This window comes from Clytia hemisphaerica, unplaced genomic scaffold, assembly GCF_902728285.1.
Source record: "Clytia hemisphaerica strain Z4C2 unplaced genomic scaffold, Clytia hemisphaerica genome assembly, whole genome shotgun sequence".
Lineage (NCBI taxonomy): Eukaryota > Metazoa > Cnidaria > Hydrozoa > Leptothecata > Clytiidae > Clytia > Clytia hemisphaerica.
This window is the reverse complement of record NW_027104025.1, coordinates 249,148-267,942: the sequence shown is the minus strand read 5'-3', so window position 1 is coordinate 267,942 and position 18,795 is coordinate 249,148. Positions and strand designations below refer to the sequence as shown.

General features: G+C 35.8%; 1 protein-coding gene across 1 annotated transcript in view; it reads right to left on the bottom strand.

Annotated features, from left to right (window-relative positions):
• LOC136811590 (TALPID3 protein-like) overlaps nt 1-18,795 on the bottom strand; it is a 55,211-nt gene that overhangs the window by 16,791 nt on the left and 19,625 nt on the right. The window contains exons 10-23 of the mRNA XM_067068219.1: nt 9,239-9,302; nt 8,741-8,788; nt 7,516-7,665; nt 7,103-7,145; nt 6,308-6,473; nt 5,648-5,717; nt 4,921-5,151; nt 4,053-4,395; nt 3,578-3,741; nt 3,008-3,274; nt 1,944-2,021; nt 1,425-1,645; nt 1,080-1,213; nt 227-387 (exon numbers count right to left, since the gene is read on the bottom strand). Coding sequence (XP_066924320.1) covers nt 227-387; nt 1,080-1,213; nt 1,425-1,645; nt 1,944-2,021; nt 3,008-3,274; nt 3,578-3,741; nt 4,053-4,395; nt 4,921-5,151; nt 5,648-5,717; nt 6,308-6,473; nt 7,103-7,145; nt 7,516-7,665; nt 8,741-8,788; nt 9,239-9,302 — 2,140 coding nt within the window. The remainder of the gene's footprint in view (nt 1-226; nt 388-1,079; nt 1,214-1,424; nt 1,646-1,943; nt 2,022-3,007; nt 3,275-3,577; nt 3,742-4,052; nt 4,396-4,920; nt 5,152-5,647; nt 5,718-6,307; nt 6,474-7,102; nt 7,146-7,515; nt 7,666-8,740; nt 8,789-9,238; nt 9,303-18,795) is intronic.

The following is an 18,795-nucleotide window of genomic DNA, read 5'->3' as shown; positions in this document are numbered from 1 at the left end:
AAGTATTTCAGTCGTGAAGAAAGAAGCATTCGTCTGAAATGTCAGCACATTTTACCCTTTGCCAAAACATGCAAATATAACCTGTTATGGTTCCAACCAAATTTTCAGTTGGAAAAAATACTCGAGATTTATATCAACATCCGGCCACAGAGAGATTGACCGACAGGCATTCTTATTCATAGTTGGGAATACATATTTTGAAATGAATTTTAGTTCTGAGCCTTACCTCAGTGTTATCTCGGCCCCTTCCCATTGGCTGTGGGTAACCATACAACGATTCCAATCTTTCGATGATCACGTTACGAACCAAACTTGTCACAAGTTCTTTATCGATGGGAACGCCCGCGTCCACAAAGAGTTGAATGCCGTGTAAGCCGATGACTTGATCTAATGAAATAATGAGAAAACACACTTAGGGAATTATCTCTTGAAAGGTTGATGCGAAATCTCCCAAAAAAAGGAGCATACACATTCTTTTATAAGAACAAACTATACGAGAACATAACATAATGAGAACATGAGGCTTCGATGACCAAAATATTAAGAACAAGTTAAAGGGACATAAAAGTAGTAAAATGTAAACAATGCGCGAACCACGTGTCATTAAAGAGAACAATTAAAATCACGTGTTCAAAACAAACTTGTAAAACATTTGAACAATCAAAATTAGTCATATTTGGTTTAATTTTTTATTTTGACATGTGACATTTGTTTTGATTTTGTATCCGCTGCATACAGTTTGTTTACAAATTTCGCAAGTACTGTTATGTCCCTTTAAAGGCTTTGCGGAGTCAACATTCATTTTCTAAGGAAATCGCACAAATTATGAAAAAAAAACATTCTATGAAGATTTTTGAGCTTAAAATTCAAAAAGTTAAGAACAACCAGAGGCTTCATAATTTCTTTTAAATAAAGTGAATACTCACAAAGTTCCATGTTCTACTTAGTTCTTTGAAAACGTGGAGAATGAACATAAATATTCCAAAGAGGGTAATTTACCGCTCAAATTCAGCTCATGCTAAAATTCATTTAAACCAGAATGCTACATGGCAGAGATTACAAGAAATAATTATTTTTACCCATCCAATTGGTTGATTCGCTTTCGATTTCGACTTCAGAGAGAGAAGCATTATCAGCCATTTCTTTGAGAGTCGGGTCTGGGTTTTGCGTTTCAAACTGACTGACTATTTTCGCTAATAACTCGTTTTCCAGCCTGTAAAAAATCGAAATGATAGCTAATCAATAGATTAACTATATCTCTGAAGGGCCAGAAGTGTTTTTGTTCGATATTGAAGCTATTCAAGGGAATAAAGTAAGACTTAAAAGTCAGACCTTTCCCAAGCGCAAATAGCCTAAAAGTTCTAGCCAATGCCCGCATCAGATTGTTGTGCTAAAAATGTTTGATTGGAAAATCTGGTAATTACCATTCTTGCGCTCTTGTTTCGAGATGGTTGCTCATTTCGACATTGTTCTCTCTCTCCAAAGGAATCTTTGATTGTCGAGGCGGAAAGGGTGGGCCGTCATCTTTTAAAGGGCGCTGATAATCAGACGAATGTCCACCTTGAACCATAGTCATGGGAAAGTCATTGCTCTGATCCGCGTCTGTTGATCCGTCATTGTATTCAGTTTGGTCATCAACAGAGCACTAGAAAAATACAAATTAGGCCGCTGTAAAATACATTAGGATATGAGATAACGTCAAAAATTTCTGATTCTTTGTGATCATGTCATCTTAAAAGAGTGAGTAAATTTCGGAAAGAAAAAAGATAAACTAAAACGTAACAAACAAAATAAAACTAAAGTCGTGAATAGAAAACTTTCAAGATCGGCAACTTCTACCCTAACACGATTATAATTTGAGCCAGGCACAATACCCGGGTTCAATTTGTTCGTTCGTTTTATAGGCTACACACAAAACAAATAAGAAACACAATTTCAATTACCTCGTTTTGTTGGATATCGCGCACAGCAACGAAGTCTTGAAAGTCGTAATCATCCTCATCTTCCCCGACATTCTCGTTCTAAAAATTAAAAAATCATTCAAGTTTGTACAAATCGTGCAAATAAGCTGAGTTTTCAGGATCGAAATTGGATTTTATGACTTGAGAAAAGATTAATGCTCTTCTAGTTCAAATCAAATAAAAAAAAGTACTATTAAAGTATTATACTATTAAAGTAATATACTTTAAACTTTTAATGTGCTTCTGCAAAGTAAGTTTGAAATTATCGTAGTTTTGATGTAGATAATTAGCCAATGGATGTATATAGCACAAATATTTAGGATGTCGAGACAATCTTTCGATTGGTACCACGGGGTCCACAGCCAGCTAGCTTGGTTATTTAAAATCTGGACAGAATATTGAAAGGAGCGGGGATTCGTCCCTCGAACCTCTGGTTTTAGAAGAAGAGACCATTGACCATTCAACCATCGCTCCTTCTGCGACAAATCATATTATTCGAGCAAACTCTATCTAAAACCCTCCACTCAGTTATAAGTAAGTAAGTAAGTTTGCGACCGCAGTCGAGGGCGACCCAAAGGCTTCCTTTTCTCTACCCGAAGGTAGAGGAAGGCGTCACTCCTTTCCCCGGTTTTCTCTACTTACCCTTGATCCGTCTCTTTAATTGCTGAGCATCAAGCAGAGAGGCATCAAGTACTATTTTGGGAATCTTTGATATGACCCGGCTAGGGATAGAACCCGCAACCTTGCGCACCGTAGCTGGATGCTCTACCTTCATGCTACGGTCCCTACTAAGTTATTTCCACAATCTTTGATCAGACTTCTTATAAATAACAACACAACTATCATCTGGTATTACCTACTACCACTAAGATTTCTGAAAACACCATTCAAAGAATTTTCTTGGCCCAGGATTGAGAAATCGTCTCTACCGTTTATAAAGCTTGGTTGGTGTCAAATCTTGCATCATCAGGTGAAGTTTCCAACGAATATAGAATAATGAATGTAAGAATATTTAAGGAGAAAGTAAAATTCGAGTTTTTTAATACCTCTGGATATTTCTTAGGAGACAAAGCAGTGCTGTGTGAGCTATATGGCGTCTTTTTTCTTGGTGACGCATGATCAATCTTTTCAGGAGAGAAAGTGGTTTTCTTCTTTGGTGAGGAATCATTGACTTTCTCTGGAGAGTACGTCGTCTTTTTTGCCGGCGACGATGTAGATGAATGATGAAGTTTGTTGGGTGATTCGAAAGCAGAAGAAATTAGTGTCGTCGAAGAAGACCCTTCAGAAGTGTCGATATCAACATTGGGCAAAGGCTGTAAAAATAAAATTATTGAGAAATATTGGAGAAAAAATTGTTCCTAACTAGCAGCCCAAAATATTATAGCCTATATAAAAGATATTTTTCGCTAGGGACTTGGACAAAAAAAGTGCTTAAAATTCTCTAGCCCGTCGAATACGTTGACAGTACATTAATTTAGTACAGTAAATCTATTTGGTAAGATTTCGCCGCCCTAAGATCTAAAATTTACCGCTGTTAAGTATTTTTTTTACTCAGTCGGACAAAAGCTACTTGATGGTCTTTTCTGCATGAAATGATCAAACAACCCAGTTCTCACCTGTACATTTAAACGAATTTTGTCTCTGACTCTTTTCCTGAGGTTAGCACGTATTTTCTCTCGCACAGAAGACGATTCGCTTTCGGTCGAATCATTATGTTTGACTTCTATAACTGCAACGTTCGAAGTCTTTGAAAGCTGTTTCCTCTGCTGAATGTTGGGTTCTAGAAGAAAGTGAAAAGACGGCGATATTTATGATATGCACCATTGCAATATCTTCTAACATTACAATCAGGGAACCACCAACAGCTGATTGGCTGCAAGTGACGTATTGACTGATTTTACGTCACTTACAACCAATCAGCTGTTGGGTCTATAGTGTGATGTCGCGGACATTGCAGTGATGCATATCATGAATTAGGCTCGCATGTGGAAAATACGGCGATATAAGGCTTGAATGTAAAAAAGACTCCATAAAAAGGAGCTTAATTTTTCTGTTAACAAATACTGACGAGTGTAAAACAAATCACCATACCAGGTTTATCAGTATAACGATTCTCCTGTTGTTCACTGTAATAAATTGGCATTCGTTTAGTAGGGTCCCTTGATGGTTCAGCCAGTGGTATGGCAACAGGAAACAAATCTCCGGTTACCGGCATATTCTCCTTCCCACTTTCTCGAGCATGAAAATAAAATTTCGGCGATGGTAATTGAGAAGGCTGAAGATTCGGTTGAGGTTGAGTGACGGGTGTTTGTGCAGGCGGAGTTTTTGGCTTGAGGGTGCGACGGGCGGGTAATTGAGGTTGACGCCCATATATATGACGCATAATAAGATCATCGTAAGCAGTAGAAGAGGCGGGTGGCGGTTCTTTTGGTTTCTAAAGAAAAATTCATACCAAATCTAGGAGTTCAAATGAAAAATAAAGTTAAGAGTAAGTGACCAAGTATTCGGGTAGTGACTAAAATTTCCAAATGTAAATTCCCTTCAGCTAATTTTTATAGTCACTATGCAATGATAAATTTGTAATTTTTCAAAGTGACACAACTGTTGTGTCTTGAATTTCTGCATCCAAAGTAAAGGTTTGTCGGTTCCTGAAAAGGGTTTGTCGGTTTCTAAAGGAGAGTATCTGCGAGCCTGTCTCACAACTTTTGCTGTGGTCCCCATATTCAAAGAGGAAAGTTTGACGGTCATGTTCAGCCCTCAAATCGATCACCAATTTAACGAAAAATGAATTGGTCAACATCTGACAAACCAGAGTTTCTTGGAAGAGGATTGTCATAGCTTTACCTTTTTGCTGAGTAGTATGTATGTATGTAAAGGAAGGTTTAACACTCAAGGGGTCCCTTTCTGCGTTGTGTGTGGAAGGGGAGATTCACAATAGAAATCACCAGCGTAACCTTACCTCGGGCTTTTTCTTACGGCGAACTGGTTGAACTTTTTCAGAAGGTTTCTCAACATTACGTGTCGCTGTTGTAGTTTTACGAGGCCCTGCATTCGAGTTACGAGTATTCTTCATTTGATATCGATCCATTAGCGGTATCCGGTTTGATGGCTTTCCTGATTTCGTATTTGGTTTATTAGTTTTCGTTTTATCTGGTTTAACTGTTTGTTTGAGTCCCTTGTCTAATGTAGCCTATGGACAAAAGAAATTAATATTGATTATTGTCACAATTATCTTAGATTTTTACGAATGAAATTACTGTAACTATTTAAATTTTTATTCAGATCAAGCTATGAATTTTCTTTGTCTCGTGACTGTCTTTTATGTGTAGGACAAGAAACCAATCAGATCTTATTTTCTGAACAAAAATCAAAATTAACGCTGCAAATTCAGATTGCACCGAAAAATTGATATGATCTGACTGTTCATACTTGTTTGCATACACGTATTTTTTATAAGAAAACATTATATAAGAACATAAGGCTTCGATGGCAAAAACATCTTAAGGCTTCATGGGCTCTAAAACACCTAATTTCAAAAAAATACTAAATCACAAAATGGTGAAATTAAGAACATTTTTAGGCTTAAAACTCATTAAGAATATCCAAAGGCTTCAAAGATTTTGGATGTTCTTATAAAAAAACGTTCATATGTAATGGAAATTTAAAATCTCTTCAGTTTTACTAACCTCGATGTCTTGATTGATAGACATTATTTCCACATCGACTGCTTTTTGTATTCGTCGCAAGCTCGCTTCTCTATCAACAAAATGCAAAAGTATTGGAAATATTGAACATTTATTTTTGCAAGAAGCAGGAATTTCAGAAGATTCCCAGTTTACACTTTTTTTGCAAGAATAAAATAAGAACATAGGACTTTGATGGGCAAAATATTTCGTAGAAAATATGAAAGACATTTTATAGGCTTTACGGACTCTAAAACACCCGATTTCTAAGGAAAATGGAGAGAAATGCCAATGAAATTGTGAAAATAAGAACATGTTAAGAACATTTTAGGCTTCAAACTCAAAAAGTTAAGAACATCCAAATTCTTTAAATTTTTTGGATATTCTTACAAGAAAAAAAAACGTACTGTGTAGGATAAATCTGATGTTTAAGTTGTGACTGGATAGCTGATAACACTATTCCAAGGCAAACTTAAAATCCGTAAATATGAAAAAATCGTTAATGCGACGAAAACGCTATATTCCTGTATTCCTGTTTTATGAATTAGCCTTGTGAATACGGACTAGGCAAACTGAGAGAGTGATAGATGAAAGATGGGCTACGCCTTCGGAGAGGAGATCCATGGGACATGAAATATTTTCCAAAAGTAAAACAAATGATACCTTTCGTTGTTTGGAGGATCGAGGAAGGTATTCATTTCTTTACGTTTACGCAAGATATTGTGTACGTTTTCGTCCAGTAATTTACGTTGTTCTTGTGCTTTACGTAACACATCAGCAACACGATGTATGGTTTGATCTTTGTCATTCTGCGGCGAGGTTTGTAATACTGAAAGCGAGTGAGAAATCTTATACTGATAGAATTTTCCCAAACTTTTGTCGAAGTAGTTAGGGTAGGTTTCATTTCATTTCAGAAGGATCAAAAATACCTTATCAGGGAAAAAAATGTCGGTGGAAAGTGACGAAAATTTTGAAGGGGTGACGAAATTTTTCCCCGACATTTTTTTTCCCTGATAAGGTATCTTTGAAGCATACTATACCGGGTGACCCACGAAAAAGTTCAGACGTTTTTTTATGTGTTTTTTACACTTTCCGAAAAGTGAATTTTGACTTTAAAAGCTCATAAGTAGAGAACAAATTGGTCAAATTTAAAAAGTGATAGCTCAAATTTTAAGTTAGGATATCTACTTTCTAAATATTTAAACTCCAAGCACTTTGGGACATTTTTTCGGCCTCAGGACGTCGAGAAACGTCTGAACTTTTTCGTGGGTCACCCGGTATATTAGACAATCGCTATAAAAGATGCGGACTTTGAATTCACAGTAATAGTATGTAGTATGAGGAAAATTTACTCAGTGGTTGTGATCGACCTTTTACCAAACTACATAGACAAAATTCCGTCCCACCCATTATACACTTGCATTCTTGAGATTAAAGCTGAAAGAGGAAAAAGCTCACGTGACGTTTGTAATTTCATGATATCTTCATTGCGAGGACGTGCCTGTAGATAGAGAGAATCAAAAAAATTTCATTGAAAAAAAGCTCACATAAATCTTAAAGCAATCAACATATAAGAGGGGTTTCTACGGTCAAATATTGAAATTAATCCTGCTTTACCCTCGATCAATCCATACAATTGACCCTGAAGGAAACTAGTCTATTAACATTACATTTTGATACATCCAATGCAGTCTCCATTATTCGGGGGACGCAAAATTTGTTCGAGTTAAAGGAATTTCGAGTTAAAAAGAATGGCTTATTTTAAGGCATTGTTAACTGAAGGGAACCTAAAACTTGTTCGAGTTAAGGAGACATTCGAGTTAAAGAGACTCCACTGTACTACAAATACTAATAGACCAATTTATAATCACCAGATATTTATCCAGAGGACATTCTTCAGAAATGAGATCCGTCGTGCTAGTACCCGTTTCTTGTGGACATTGATAATGATGGATTATTCTTTCGCTTTCACTTGAGTCTGTTACTGGTGATAAGTCAATGTCGCCTTTCAAGATACTTTTCTGAAATGTAAGCAAACACGTCTTACACGTCACTCTGTTTTATTGTAAAAGTGAACCAACCTTGGGGTCGCTCATACATTGGTTTGGTTTATTACAAAGGTTAACTTCAAACAGATATGCAACAACAGTGACAGTTTCAATCATACTCAAACATTTTCTATAGGTAGGATTTTAAGAGTATTTAGAGACGGGGCCGTGAATAAGGCCTGACTAAAAATACTGATGTTACAAGCAAATTTCCAATTGAATTGCATTGAATTCAAAAAAGATGATTGTTATCATCGGATAGATTATGAAATTCCAAGCAAAAATATACAAGTGCACTACTACTACAACAAGTCGGTCGCCCTCTACTATTGGTGATCATTTCAACAACGAAGACGGAAGAGAGTAGAGTCACGAATAGTATGTTTCTCTGTCTAGCACCTTGATAAGGAAAGGCATAATGGTAGACTGGAGACGTTTATAATGCATGTAATACTAATAATAAACAGAAATAATGATACGGGATTTAGTTTGTATAAACTAAAATTTACTTTTTTGCTTTATTTCTAATATGTCTGAATTAGTCGTCTAGCTTGCTAGACTAGCATAATGGCGGACACATTGTGTTCCTAATTTGAAACGTAGAATGCTTTTAATTGTTTAATAAATCGATGGGTCCCAATTTCTGGCACTCGCTTTGGAAATTTTCTTCCGAAACACTAAAGCTCCGAAGGTCGAGAAACATATGGAAGTTGTTTACGGAAGTTCGCTAGACCAAGTCAAGGATTTTGCGGTGGCAGGCTTAAACCCAGTCCCTCGTTTTCAAGGATTATCGGGTCAAACCAAAATATTTTCACGCTTACGCACGTGGGCCGTCGAGCCGAACTGGGGATGCGGTATATTAAAGGCCGACTATCATTCCTTTCAGATGGGAAATTAGCCCACTCCTTTAGAGCTTTCTGATGACGTTAATCTACTATTAGCAGTGAATAAGACTATGTCATATCGAATTGAGAAGTACTGCCATCACCAAATTTATTTTCACAGCGGCAAGGTTCTTTTGCTGATAGTTCTTTAATAATACTCATACCATTTCCCGATTAACATCTTGTAAACTTTTTTTCAAACCATTCGTACCCTGAAGTAAAAAGATAACTTTTTGAGTTTGCAAGTCCTCTTTCACAAATCTAGAATACCGTTGCACATTGCAGGAGTCAAACCGCAGTAAAAAATAAAAACTTAAAGAGCAACAAAATTATTATATAAAAGCCACGCTTGAGAATAATTGTAGGGTCGTTGTAGGAGATGGAAAATTTGCTGTTGAAATCCTAGCAGCCCATGGAAAGTTTTCTCGAACGAACCTCCATTTATAAGACATACTTCACAACAGTTTTAGTTATTATTGAGGTTAAGTATACCAGGATAATCACGACGACGGAAGAAAAATGTAATAGGCTAGTGAAAATACGAAATTTGATTGGTTTAAACTCACTACTTTTCGTTCGTCGTCGTGATTTTACCGATTTACTTAACACTGTTGGTGATTTTACGGGAGGTGGGCCGTTTTTTACAGTAACAGATAACTTACATCCAAGATTTGATCAACTTCGCAATGAAATTGTCGACTATCTGATGTATTTGTCTTTGTTGGACTAAAAAAAAAAAGAAATTATTTATTTTATTGTAGATTTTTTGCAAGTCCCTTTTATTGACAAAAAATCTGATTGTAGATGACGTCACTATGTCACTAACGGGTTCGATAATACACCTGGCACTTGTATAGAAAGAAACGGTTGATAAATAGAGGCTAAAGAGTAACCCCCACCCCGCGTCTTGACAGTACCGAGTTTATGTATCGGAGGATATCAGTGGCGTATTTAGGAATTTTGCCAAGTAGGTCAAACTTTTGAAGCCAAGTGGTTCAAGTCTGGTTCTTAGAAAGGCGTTTATCATTTTCGTTTAATCGCTATCCGAGTTATTCTATGCAAGACTCCACTTTTGTTTAGACGGACGTAGTTTGTATCGCACTCGTACTTTGCAAATTATGAGAATTTTTTTACTCAACGTATACCCCTGTCTCACGTTTTAACTAGCTTTTTACGCTAATTAACCGCTTGTGGTAAAAAAATAGATACTGATGTGGAGCAATGTCCGTTTCCCCAAAACAAGAAATATAGATGAGTTATAGTTGAGTTTATAGGCCTTTATATCCCTAAAATTATTTTCTATGTTTTGAATTGAATAGGAGGTAATTAAATGGTGTCAAGTCATTCTAATATATTCATTTCCGCTCACAACAACAACCAAAAAGCAGGTAAAAAACAAAGTTTTAAAAGACTTTGAAAAATGCTTCATTTTTGCTAAAAAATAAATATTATTAGTTCAACTTAAAGCAGTGACAACTGGTGCTTATACTTAATACCCTGACGATCAATTCTTAGCAATCGATCCATAAGAATTAAAGCTATAAAATCACAGTTGACGTGAAAGTTACTTGGACTTTCACAAAATTTCAGATCAAACTCAAAAGTTAACTGGGTCACTTCAGCAAATTTCAGCTCTGGAAACTGAGCTTCTCTCAATAAAAACTGTGAAAGAGATAAGCTAGGAAAAGTGAATTGAGTATTGTTTTTTAATAAACTCGACAGAGAAGCTGTACGTAGCCTCATAGCTATTACCCCGATTTTTCAGAAATTTTGCTAGGTCGTTTCAGCTATTTCTAGCTATGTCTCTCAGCTTCATATTATCTCTAAATGAAAGGCGGCCAGATATATAAGCAGTTACTCAAGGTCATTACTAGTCTGAATCGCAGACCTCTACAAAACCACAGGTAGTATACCTTATTGGAACTAATTTTCGCGGGAACTAATTTTCGCGGTCGAAAAAAAATATCCGGAAAATTGCATTTCGCGGGTTTTAATTTTCGCGGTTTTTTCCATTCTGGAATTTTCGCGGGTTTTAATTTTCGCGGTTTTGCCCTTTTTTGGACAATTTTCTTTCATTTTCCTAGGGATTTTTCAAATATTTCGATAAAATTGGAAAAAATTTTATTTCGCGGGAATTAATTTTCGCGGTTTTCAGCTCTCAAAATATTTCGCGGGATCAAATTTTCGCGATTTTGACGAAAAACCGCGAAAAACGCTAAAATTAAAACCCGCGAAAATTAGTTCCAATAACTACCAACCGCTTTCCGGTTCGCAAAGGAAATCTTGGCGAGTAATTTGATTGACATTGATGTGCGCGCAAAAACGATCGTTTCGAACGTTTTCAATGGAATGTTTACATTTGAAATTCGAATCCCAGACCAGAAAAACAAAACAGAAAAAAGATAAAAAACAATCTGATGCGCGCATTATGTACAGTCTGTAGATTCATTTTTGACTTTTGCTTTTATAAGATATCTGGTCTGTAAATTTATCAAAACTTTTCCATCAGCTCTTCGGTCAAAGCTCAAAAAATACAAATATAAACACAAAAGTAAAAGAAGACAACCAGAAACACTCCAATCTCTTCAAAGAATTGAAGCTAAGTACCTGAAAAGATACAAAGGCCACACAGTATTAAAAAGTGAAATGCCAAAGCTGAAGAAAAGTTCTTTGTTTGTTTTAACATTTAAAGCCTTTAAAGGCCCTTGTTGAAGGAACAACAACACTCCCTTTTGTAGAATCATAAAGAAGTAATGTCAGAAATATTCAATATGACCCCCCAAAATGTACTGTACATAACTAGAATACCTTGAAATAATCTGCAACATATCTGTAGAACTGACAAAACAATTATCTGGAGCCAAAGTGATCAACGAATCCAGTGTGGTAAAAAATTATACACTCATGCAAGTCCAAATTAAAGCATCAAAATGTAGTAGTTTTATGAAGCAAAATTTTGTTGGTGCACACAGAAGATACATCAGGGCACTTAAATTCAATAAATCTAATTCTCATCTTTTACGAAATCTCCACATTAAAAAAGAAAGGAGGAAGAAAAACAAGCAAACTTCCTTCCGCCTACTTTTTTTTCAAAATCCAAATATATTTTCCAATCTATGATTTGGTGCCTCACAGAAAATTTAAACATTACGTAATGTTATATTTGTAGACACTCGCCAGCTAAAAATGTCTTTAGCCGTATATCGGCTACTCTGTACCAGAGTGTATCTCACGATTATCGTAGCGTAGTACACTCTGTGTGCATTGTCTGTTTGATAAAAAATTTCCCGTACGGAGACCTCTGCGAAGAAGTATAATTTTAAAATAAAATGGCAGCTAAAGTTTCAACAATTGTAAACAAAGGGATGGGGTCCATGATTGAGGGTCACTTTCTAAGCATGTTTTGGCTGTTTTTTAATGTTTTTGAGCCAAACTAAAAGCCGAAAAGTAACGAAGACGTATTCAAAATTATCTAACAGAAATTATTTTCCCATTACCCTATATTTATATGTAGTCAGCCAAAGAAAAACATAAACATTTTTTACAAAAGTTATGCCAACAAAACAAACTATAACCACTCTACGTAGTTACATAGATCAAATGCAGTAAAAAATATAATAAATTGAAACATAAAAATATACAGAGATACTCTGAGTATATTCTTTTGCAAAGAACTGAAGTTAAAACCACTTTAAAAACAAGTTCAAAGAACTTCTTTTAGTCGGTCAGCTAGACAAAATTTTGGGCTCCGGAGAGGGAGTAAGCCTAAGGTGGTTTTTTGGTATCCTTAGGCATCCTAGTTATGGAATTAGTCGGGTGGACTGGTCAAATCGGTAGCTTAATATGATTTTCAGGGCCAAATGTAGGGTTCGTTGGTCAAAAAATGTGGTAAAATTTTAATGGTTTTTGGGGGTCGTGCAAACTTGTTTAAGCCATAACTTTTGATAAAATTGTTCTTTTTACTTCAAATTTGGAGGAGAACTTTATTTTGGTAAGTAAAATCAAAATTTAAAATATTTTTTTCAAAATTGGACTTTCGGGACCCATGGCTGGCCCCAGAAGGCCGACTTGGGTCAGAAAATGAAATTTTTGAATCTTGATTGATGCTTGCGGGGTATACCCATGTAAAGTTAATGAAGGATACTGAAAATGCTTTAAAAAGGTTCACAATAGGGTACTAAAACATAAAATAATGTACAAGATGACAAGTTGGCCTCTCAGAAAAATAGGGCGGGGAAGATAGAACTAGAATTTTCGCTTTTTTCGCTATTTTTGGTAAAATCTGACAAAGACTCGATGCAATTGATTTATTAGCTTCAAATTTTGAGAAGGACTTCATTTCAATAGAATGGAATCATAAAAAATAAAAATAAAATTAAAGGGGCCTTGGGGACCTTCAACGGGCCCCAAGAGGCCGAAAATGGCCGACGACTTTCCTTTCTCTAATTTGGTCATATTAAGTGTTTGAGATCAATTTGAATGATTAAATGTTATTAAAATATCGTAAAAATAGTTTCTAGCACTAGTATAATTAGCAAATAAAATAAAAATTGGTTACCAGCACAATTTCAACAAAAGAGATTTTTATCGTCATCAAAATTATCATCTTCACTGACTTCCATATCAATGTCACTTTCCTCATCGTCACTCTCATCACTTTCATACTCACATTCATCATTATCGTCCTCGTAATCAATTTCATATTCTTCTGCTGGTTCCTCATTTGATTGAAAGTTGTCACATTCATGGTTGGTGCAAGCATCTGTACATTTGAGGGAGTTATCCACACAAGGGCACGATCCACGGACACACTTCTTTAAACACGTGCAAAACATCATTTCCAGAACTTCATCTGGAGCACCTTGTTCCACGAAATAGTGAGATCACCTTCGTCATTCTGGTCCCAAACAAAATCAACAGGCGATGGGATGATATGGGATGATAGGGTGACTTTGCAACAAGTTTCTCCATATGTTTTTTCTAAAAAGGAGTCTTTTGACTCAAGGAGAGCAATCTCTTTTTTTAAAAAAGTATTCACGAAGTAAATTGTCTGCCTCGTAATACGGTAGGTAGGTGGTAGATAGTTTGTGTTTCAGTAGATTTTTTGTATTTTTGTGGGTATTAGTTTATTGTGTTGATTTGAATTCAAGATTAATGAAACAGTTGATTAATGGGAAGTGTTCTTGAGGTCATCAGTTGAATGCTGTCACTCGAGCGAAGCTTTCGACCCTTATTCAATAACTTCATCGCGACAGTGGGCCAAATTGTACAACCGAGTTGAACAAAGTCCTCGACTTCTCATTTTTGTAGTAAGTTTGTCAATGTTTGGTTTTATAGTGTTTTTAGAGTACCAAATTAAGATATATATGATGGATGTGATAGTTATGAAAGGAAAGAAAGGAAAGAGAGGAAAAAGAGGAAAGGAGACAGAAGAGAAGAAAAAAGGTTCTTTACCTTCGATAATTGGAGAGTTGATATTGTCCATGTTGTCTCAAGTCTTGTTAGAGTTAAAAGAGGAAGGAAGAAGGCATAAGGAAGAAGGCATAGAAGCCTGTTTATTATATATGGATAAACACCGGGATATGCTCCCTAAATTTACACCCAACAACAGAATACTTCAAACACTATTCCTCTTTGTACTCGAAAACAATTACTTTGAATTCAATGAGGACTTATACAAACAAATTCACGGGACATCGATGGGAACTAAGGTCGCGCCAATATATGCCACATTATTCCTCGGTAAGTTCGAGGAAGAACATATACTTGTAAAAAATTTCAAAAACAACATACAATTTTACAAAAGATTCCTGGATGACATTTTTCTTTTATGGAAAGGCACTTTGAAGAGCCTGAAATACTTTCTAAGTCATTTAAATAATTTACATCCGACCGACGATTAAATTTACATGGGAATACTCGAAACGAAAAGCTAATTTTCTGGACACCACAATATACATTGGCAATAATGGAAGAAGCTTTAAGAGCAAACTATATACAAAACCAACGGATGCAAAAATGCTCCTACACTATTCTTCATACCATCCGCCACACACTAAGACCAACATTATCTACACCCAGGCATTGAGGTATAGATTACTTACAACAGACAACATTATTCTAAGAAAAGAACTAAAATCATTAAAAAGTATCCTTCTCTCCCGCGGATACTCCAACAAAATTATTGATAACAATATAAAGAAAATCAGAGGACTGACTCAAATGAACTGTCTCTATAAGAGACAAACAACATATTACCGGAGAATACGAAGAAACAACATACTCCCATATGTTGTAGAATATTACGAGCACCTTAAAATTTACAGAACATATTGAGAAAACATTGGAGAATAGTACAGGAGGATCCAGATCTAAAACATATATTACCAGAAAAACCAGTTGTTATATACAAAAGACACAAAAACATTAAGGAACAATTAGTGAGGGCAAAATTCAGAGAATAAAATCCAGAGAATAACCGGGAACATGCAATTATACCATATTGTGACTTATTTTCAAAATATTGACCGTTTTTACTTGTTCTAATTTTATTTCTATCAAATCTTATTTCTATCATATTTTTCATATATATATTTTTTTCTATCATAAATTTGTTATATTTAAATGACCTTTATAATCAGAATTATAAGACCCTACTTAGAACCCATAAAAAGTAAATATAACGGAGGAAAAGGAAACAAACTTAACTTTGACCTATCACTCGAGAAACGCAAACTATTTCGAACGCCCGACCAGACAAACAAAATAAATAATAAGAAAAGTCTGGCCGGAAACACACCCCTTCCTTTTTTGAAGGCCCAGCCAATACACACCCCCTCCTTTTTTGAACGCCCAGCCAATACATACCAATAGGGGAAAATAGGAAAAAATCCCTCCCTTACTCTTCTACACGCCCTTTTCGACCGCCCTATTTATCACCACCCACCACCATCGCCATTAAAAACACGCCCCACCTCGAACACCCGACCACAAATATATTTTACTACCCCCACCACAGGGAACTCGCCCACCCCCACTAACGGAACTCGCCTACCCCAAGTAACCGAACAAAAGAAAAAAAGAAACTAGCCGAACAAAGAAAAAAAGAAAATAACAATAGATGAAAAACTACGGCCATCTTTCCGACGGCCCTGAACTTTCAAAATCGAAAAACGTGGTTGAAATAAACCTCTTTTTAAAACTCTAACAAGACTTGAGACAACATGGACAATATCAACTCTCCAATTATCGAAGGTAAAGAACCTTTTTTCTTCTCTTCTGTCTCCTTTCCTCTTTTTCCTCTCTTTCCTTTCTTTCCTTTCATAACTATCACATCCATCATATATATCTTAATTTGGTACTCTAAAAACACTATAAAACCAAACATTGACAAACTTACTACAAAAATGAGAAGTCGAGGACTTTGTTCAACTCGGTTGTACAATTTGGCCCACTGTCGCGATGAAGTTATTGAATAAGGGTCGAAAGCTTCGCTCGAGTGACAGCATTCAACTGATGACCTCAAGAATTTTTAGAGAAGTTGAGCTCGGTAATAATATGATCCTGATTTGCTAGGGTGAAAGAGGTCAAAAAGGGTGTTGCTAAATCACTCAAGCGGGGCGATATGGGTCGGGCGGTATTAGATAGGTTTTCGGATTATCAAAATAAAAGCCTCTAAATAGCGAAAGGTTCACTCGCAAAACATTAGAGAGGTAAAACTGCGGAGATAAATTTTAGTCTAAGTTTTAACTGCCGCACGCATAAAATTGATAAAGTTGATACAAGACATGGCATCTGAAGGGGACTGTGTATCACTAAAAGGAATAAGAAAGCCTGTTTCACAATTTTTCATGTTTTTCAATTTCTCGGAACTATGTCACTTGACCTACTTGACCTACCCTAAATACGCCTCTGGATATCGAGGGCGACGGTAAGTGAAATGATACAAAACAAAGTCGATAGTTGATGTACGGCTCTATATCCCCTTTGCTCACCTAAACAGACGACAGTATTTTGGTGTTTTTACAGTCGTCGACCAAAGTGGACGGTGATTTTGGAGACATGTCAACTTTGCTTTATACCGTTCCCCTCGATTCATCTCCCCTCGATACATAAACTCGTGTTGGGTGATTAAAACCTACAAGATTCGATAAGAATGAGGCCTGGAGGGGGATCATAATCTAATTTCTTACAAGTAAATTTTATCCATTTCTTGGAACTACTATGGAATTTCTTTGGTTCGCGAAATTAATCCGAATAAAGTTTTTACGCACCTTTTTTCCATTTACATTTTTGAGAATTAAGGTTCGAAAATTCAAACTTTGAAGTGCTCAAATCTTATGGAGGGCAAGGTTAAACCTGTTAAGGCTGTTGTTAGTAGAAAGTTTTGAAAGGATAACGCTGGGAAGCGGATAGTTGTCGTTTTTTAGAATGGTATTTCCACTGTGGAAGGCGGTTAAAAAGGTCGATTCTCTTCAGGCTTTCCAAAAGTGGCACTAGTCGTTTTTAACCCAAATTTGCTCAAAGTCGACTCAATTTACTCTGCATGCCAGGGTCCAATTTTGAGACCCTAAGGGAATTTACCAGACACTTTTTCATGGTTTTTCTTACCAAAATATAATAGACGATATCGGCTTTACATGAAAACTCCTATTTGACCCCCGAGAATTCCCCACAATGCTTTGCGCGGAAAAAATTTCACCGTGAACTTTTTTCTGCGCAAAGCATTGTGGGAAATTTTCGGAGGTCAAATCTGAGTTTTCATGTGAAGCCGATATCGTCTATTCCCCACAATGCTTTTTGCGGAAAAAATTTCACCGTGAACTTTTTTCCGTGCAAAGCATTGTGGGCAATTTTGGGGGTCAAATCTGAGTTTTCATGTGAAGCCGATATCGTCTATTGGAGATTTGTACGATACACTTTTTTTTTCTTGTAAGAACATTCAAATTTTTGAAGGCTTCGGATATTCTTAACTTTTTGAGTTTTAAGCCTAAAAATGCTCTTAATTTCACCGTTTTTCGAGTATTTTGGTACAATTTCCTAAGAAATTGGGCATCATTTCATAGTCCATAAAGCCTTAAAATATTCTTAACTGCTGGTCCTTAATATTTCGGCCATCGAATCATTATGTTCTTATTTAAAAAAACGTGTAATGTATGATACAAGGAAGATAAATTCGCTCCAAATATCGCGTTTTCAGTCAACCTCGTTCCCAGTATTTTTATCATCCGTTTTAATGCTTACTGACAGCGCTAGATAATATTCTCTGGTGTCAACGTAAATAAAGCCTGGAATACACGGGGATGAGTTTGGTTTTTAGCCACTTGAACATATCAGCAGTCATAAAAAGTCATTTTAGCGAGCGTTGTCAAAACCCCTCAGAAATATAGGCGGTAAAAATAATCGCTTGTGGAGGACAGGGAAACTCCCTAATGATCAAAAAGGGGTCTTTCAAGGTTAACTTGTTAGGGAACCACCTAAACAAATTCAAACTCTCATTGAATAGAGTAAAGCTATCAAATGTGATTAAACACGTTTTTTTATCAGAACAAAAAGATTGAATGTACAAAATACTAAAAACAAGTTAAAATTAAGAACATTAAGGCTTTGAGGACATATAATACCAATTTTTTCAGGAAATTGCAAGAAAATATTCACAAAATGCCAAAAAAGAACATTAACAGGGTTAAATCGGAAAAAGTTGATTTTAATATCTAAAAATTTGGACGTTCTTATAAAGAAAATGCGTACTTAAAAAATGTAAGTACATCTTTATCGTGCAAAAGATTGCGCAATTTGAAATCATTCCCAAAATCAAAAATATTGCGTCATTTATCAAACGAAGGGCCGCTTATCCATTATTCACAGAGAAAATCACTGTTTCGTTGATAGTAAAATGTCTTTCACTGTAATCATGATATATTATTCAAAAAACAAAACATCTCGTAAAAATAGATCAAAGAATGAAGAGTTTTCAATGGAGAGTTTCATAGTGAATACAGATTTTCAGATATCGTGACTTCCAGGGATTCCATTTATTTTTACTCAAAAACCGCAATAAGAAAGAAGAGGTCAAACTAGTCTTACTCATGGTAATTGGCTCGCCTAATTTTAATTCCTAGGAGTAAAATTGTCTATTTTCTACCTTTTTCTGATCATGACGATATCAAAAATTCGAATGACGTAATAATGTTGTGCAAATTAATAAAGATTTTCCTTC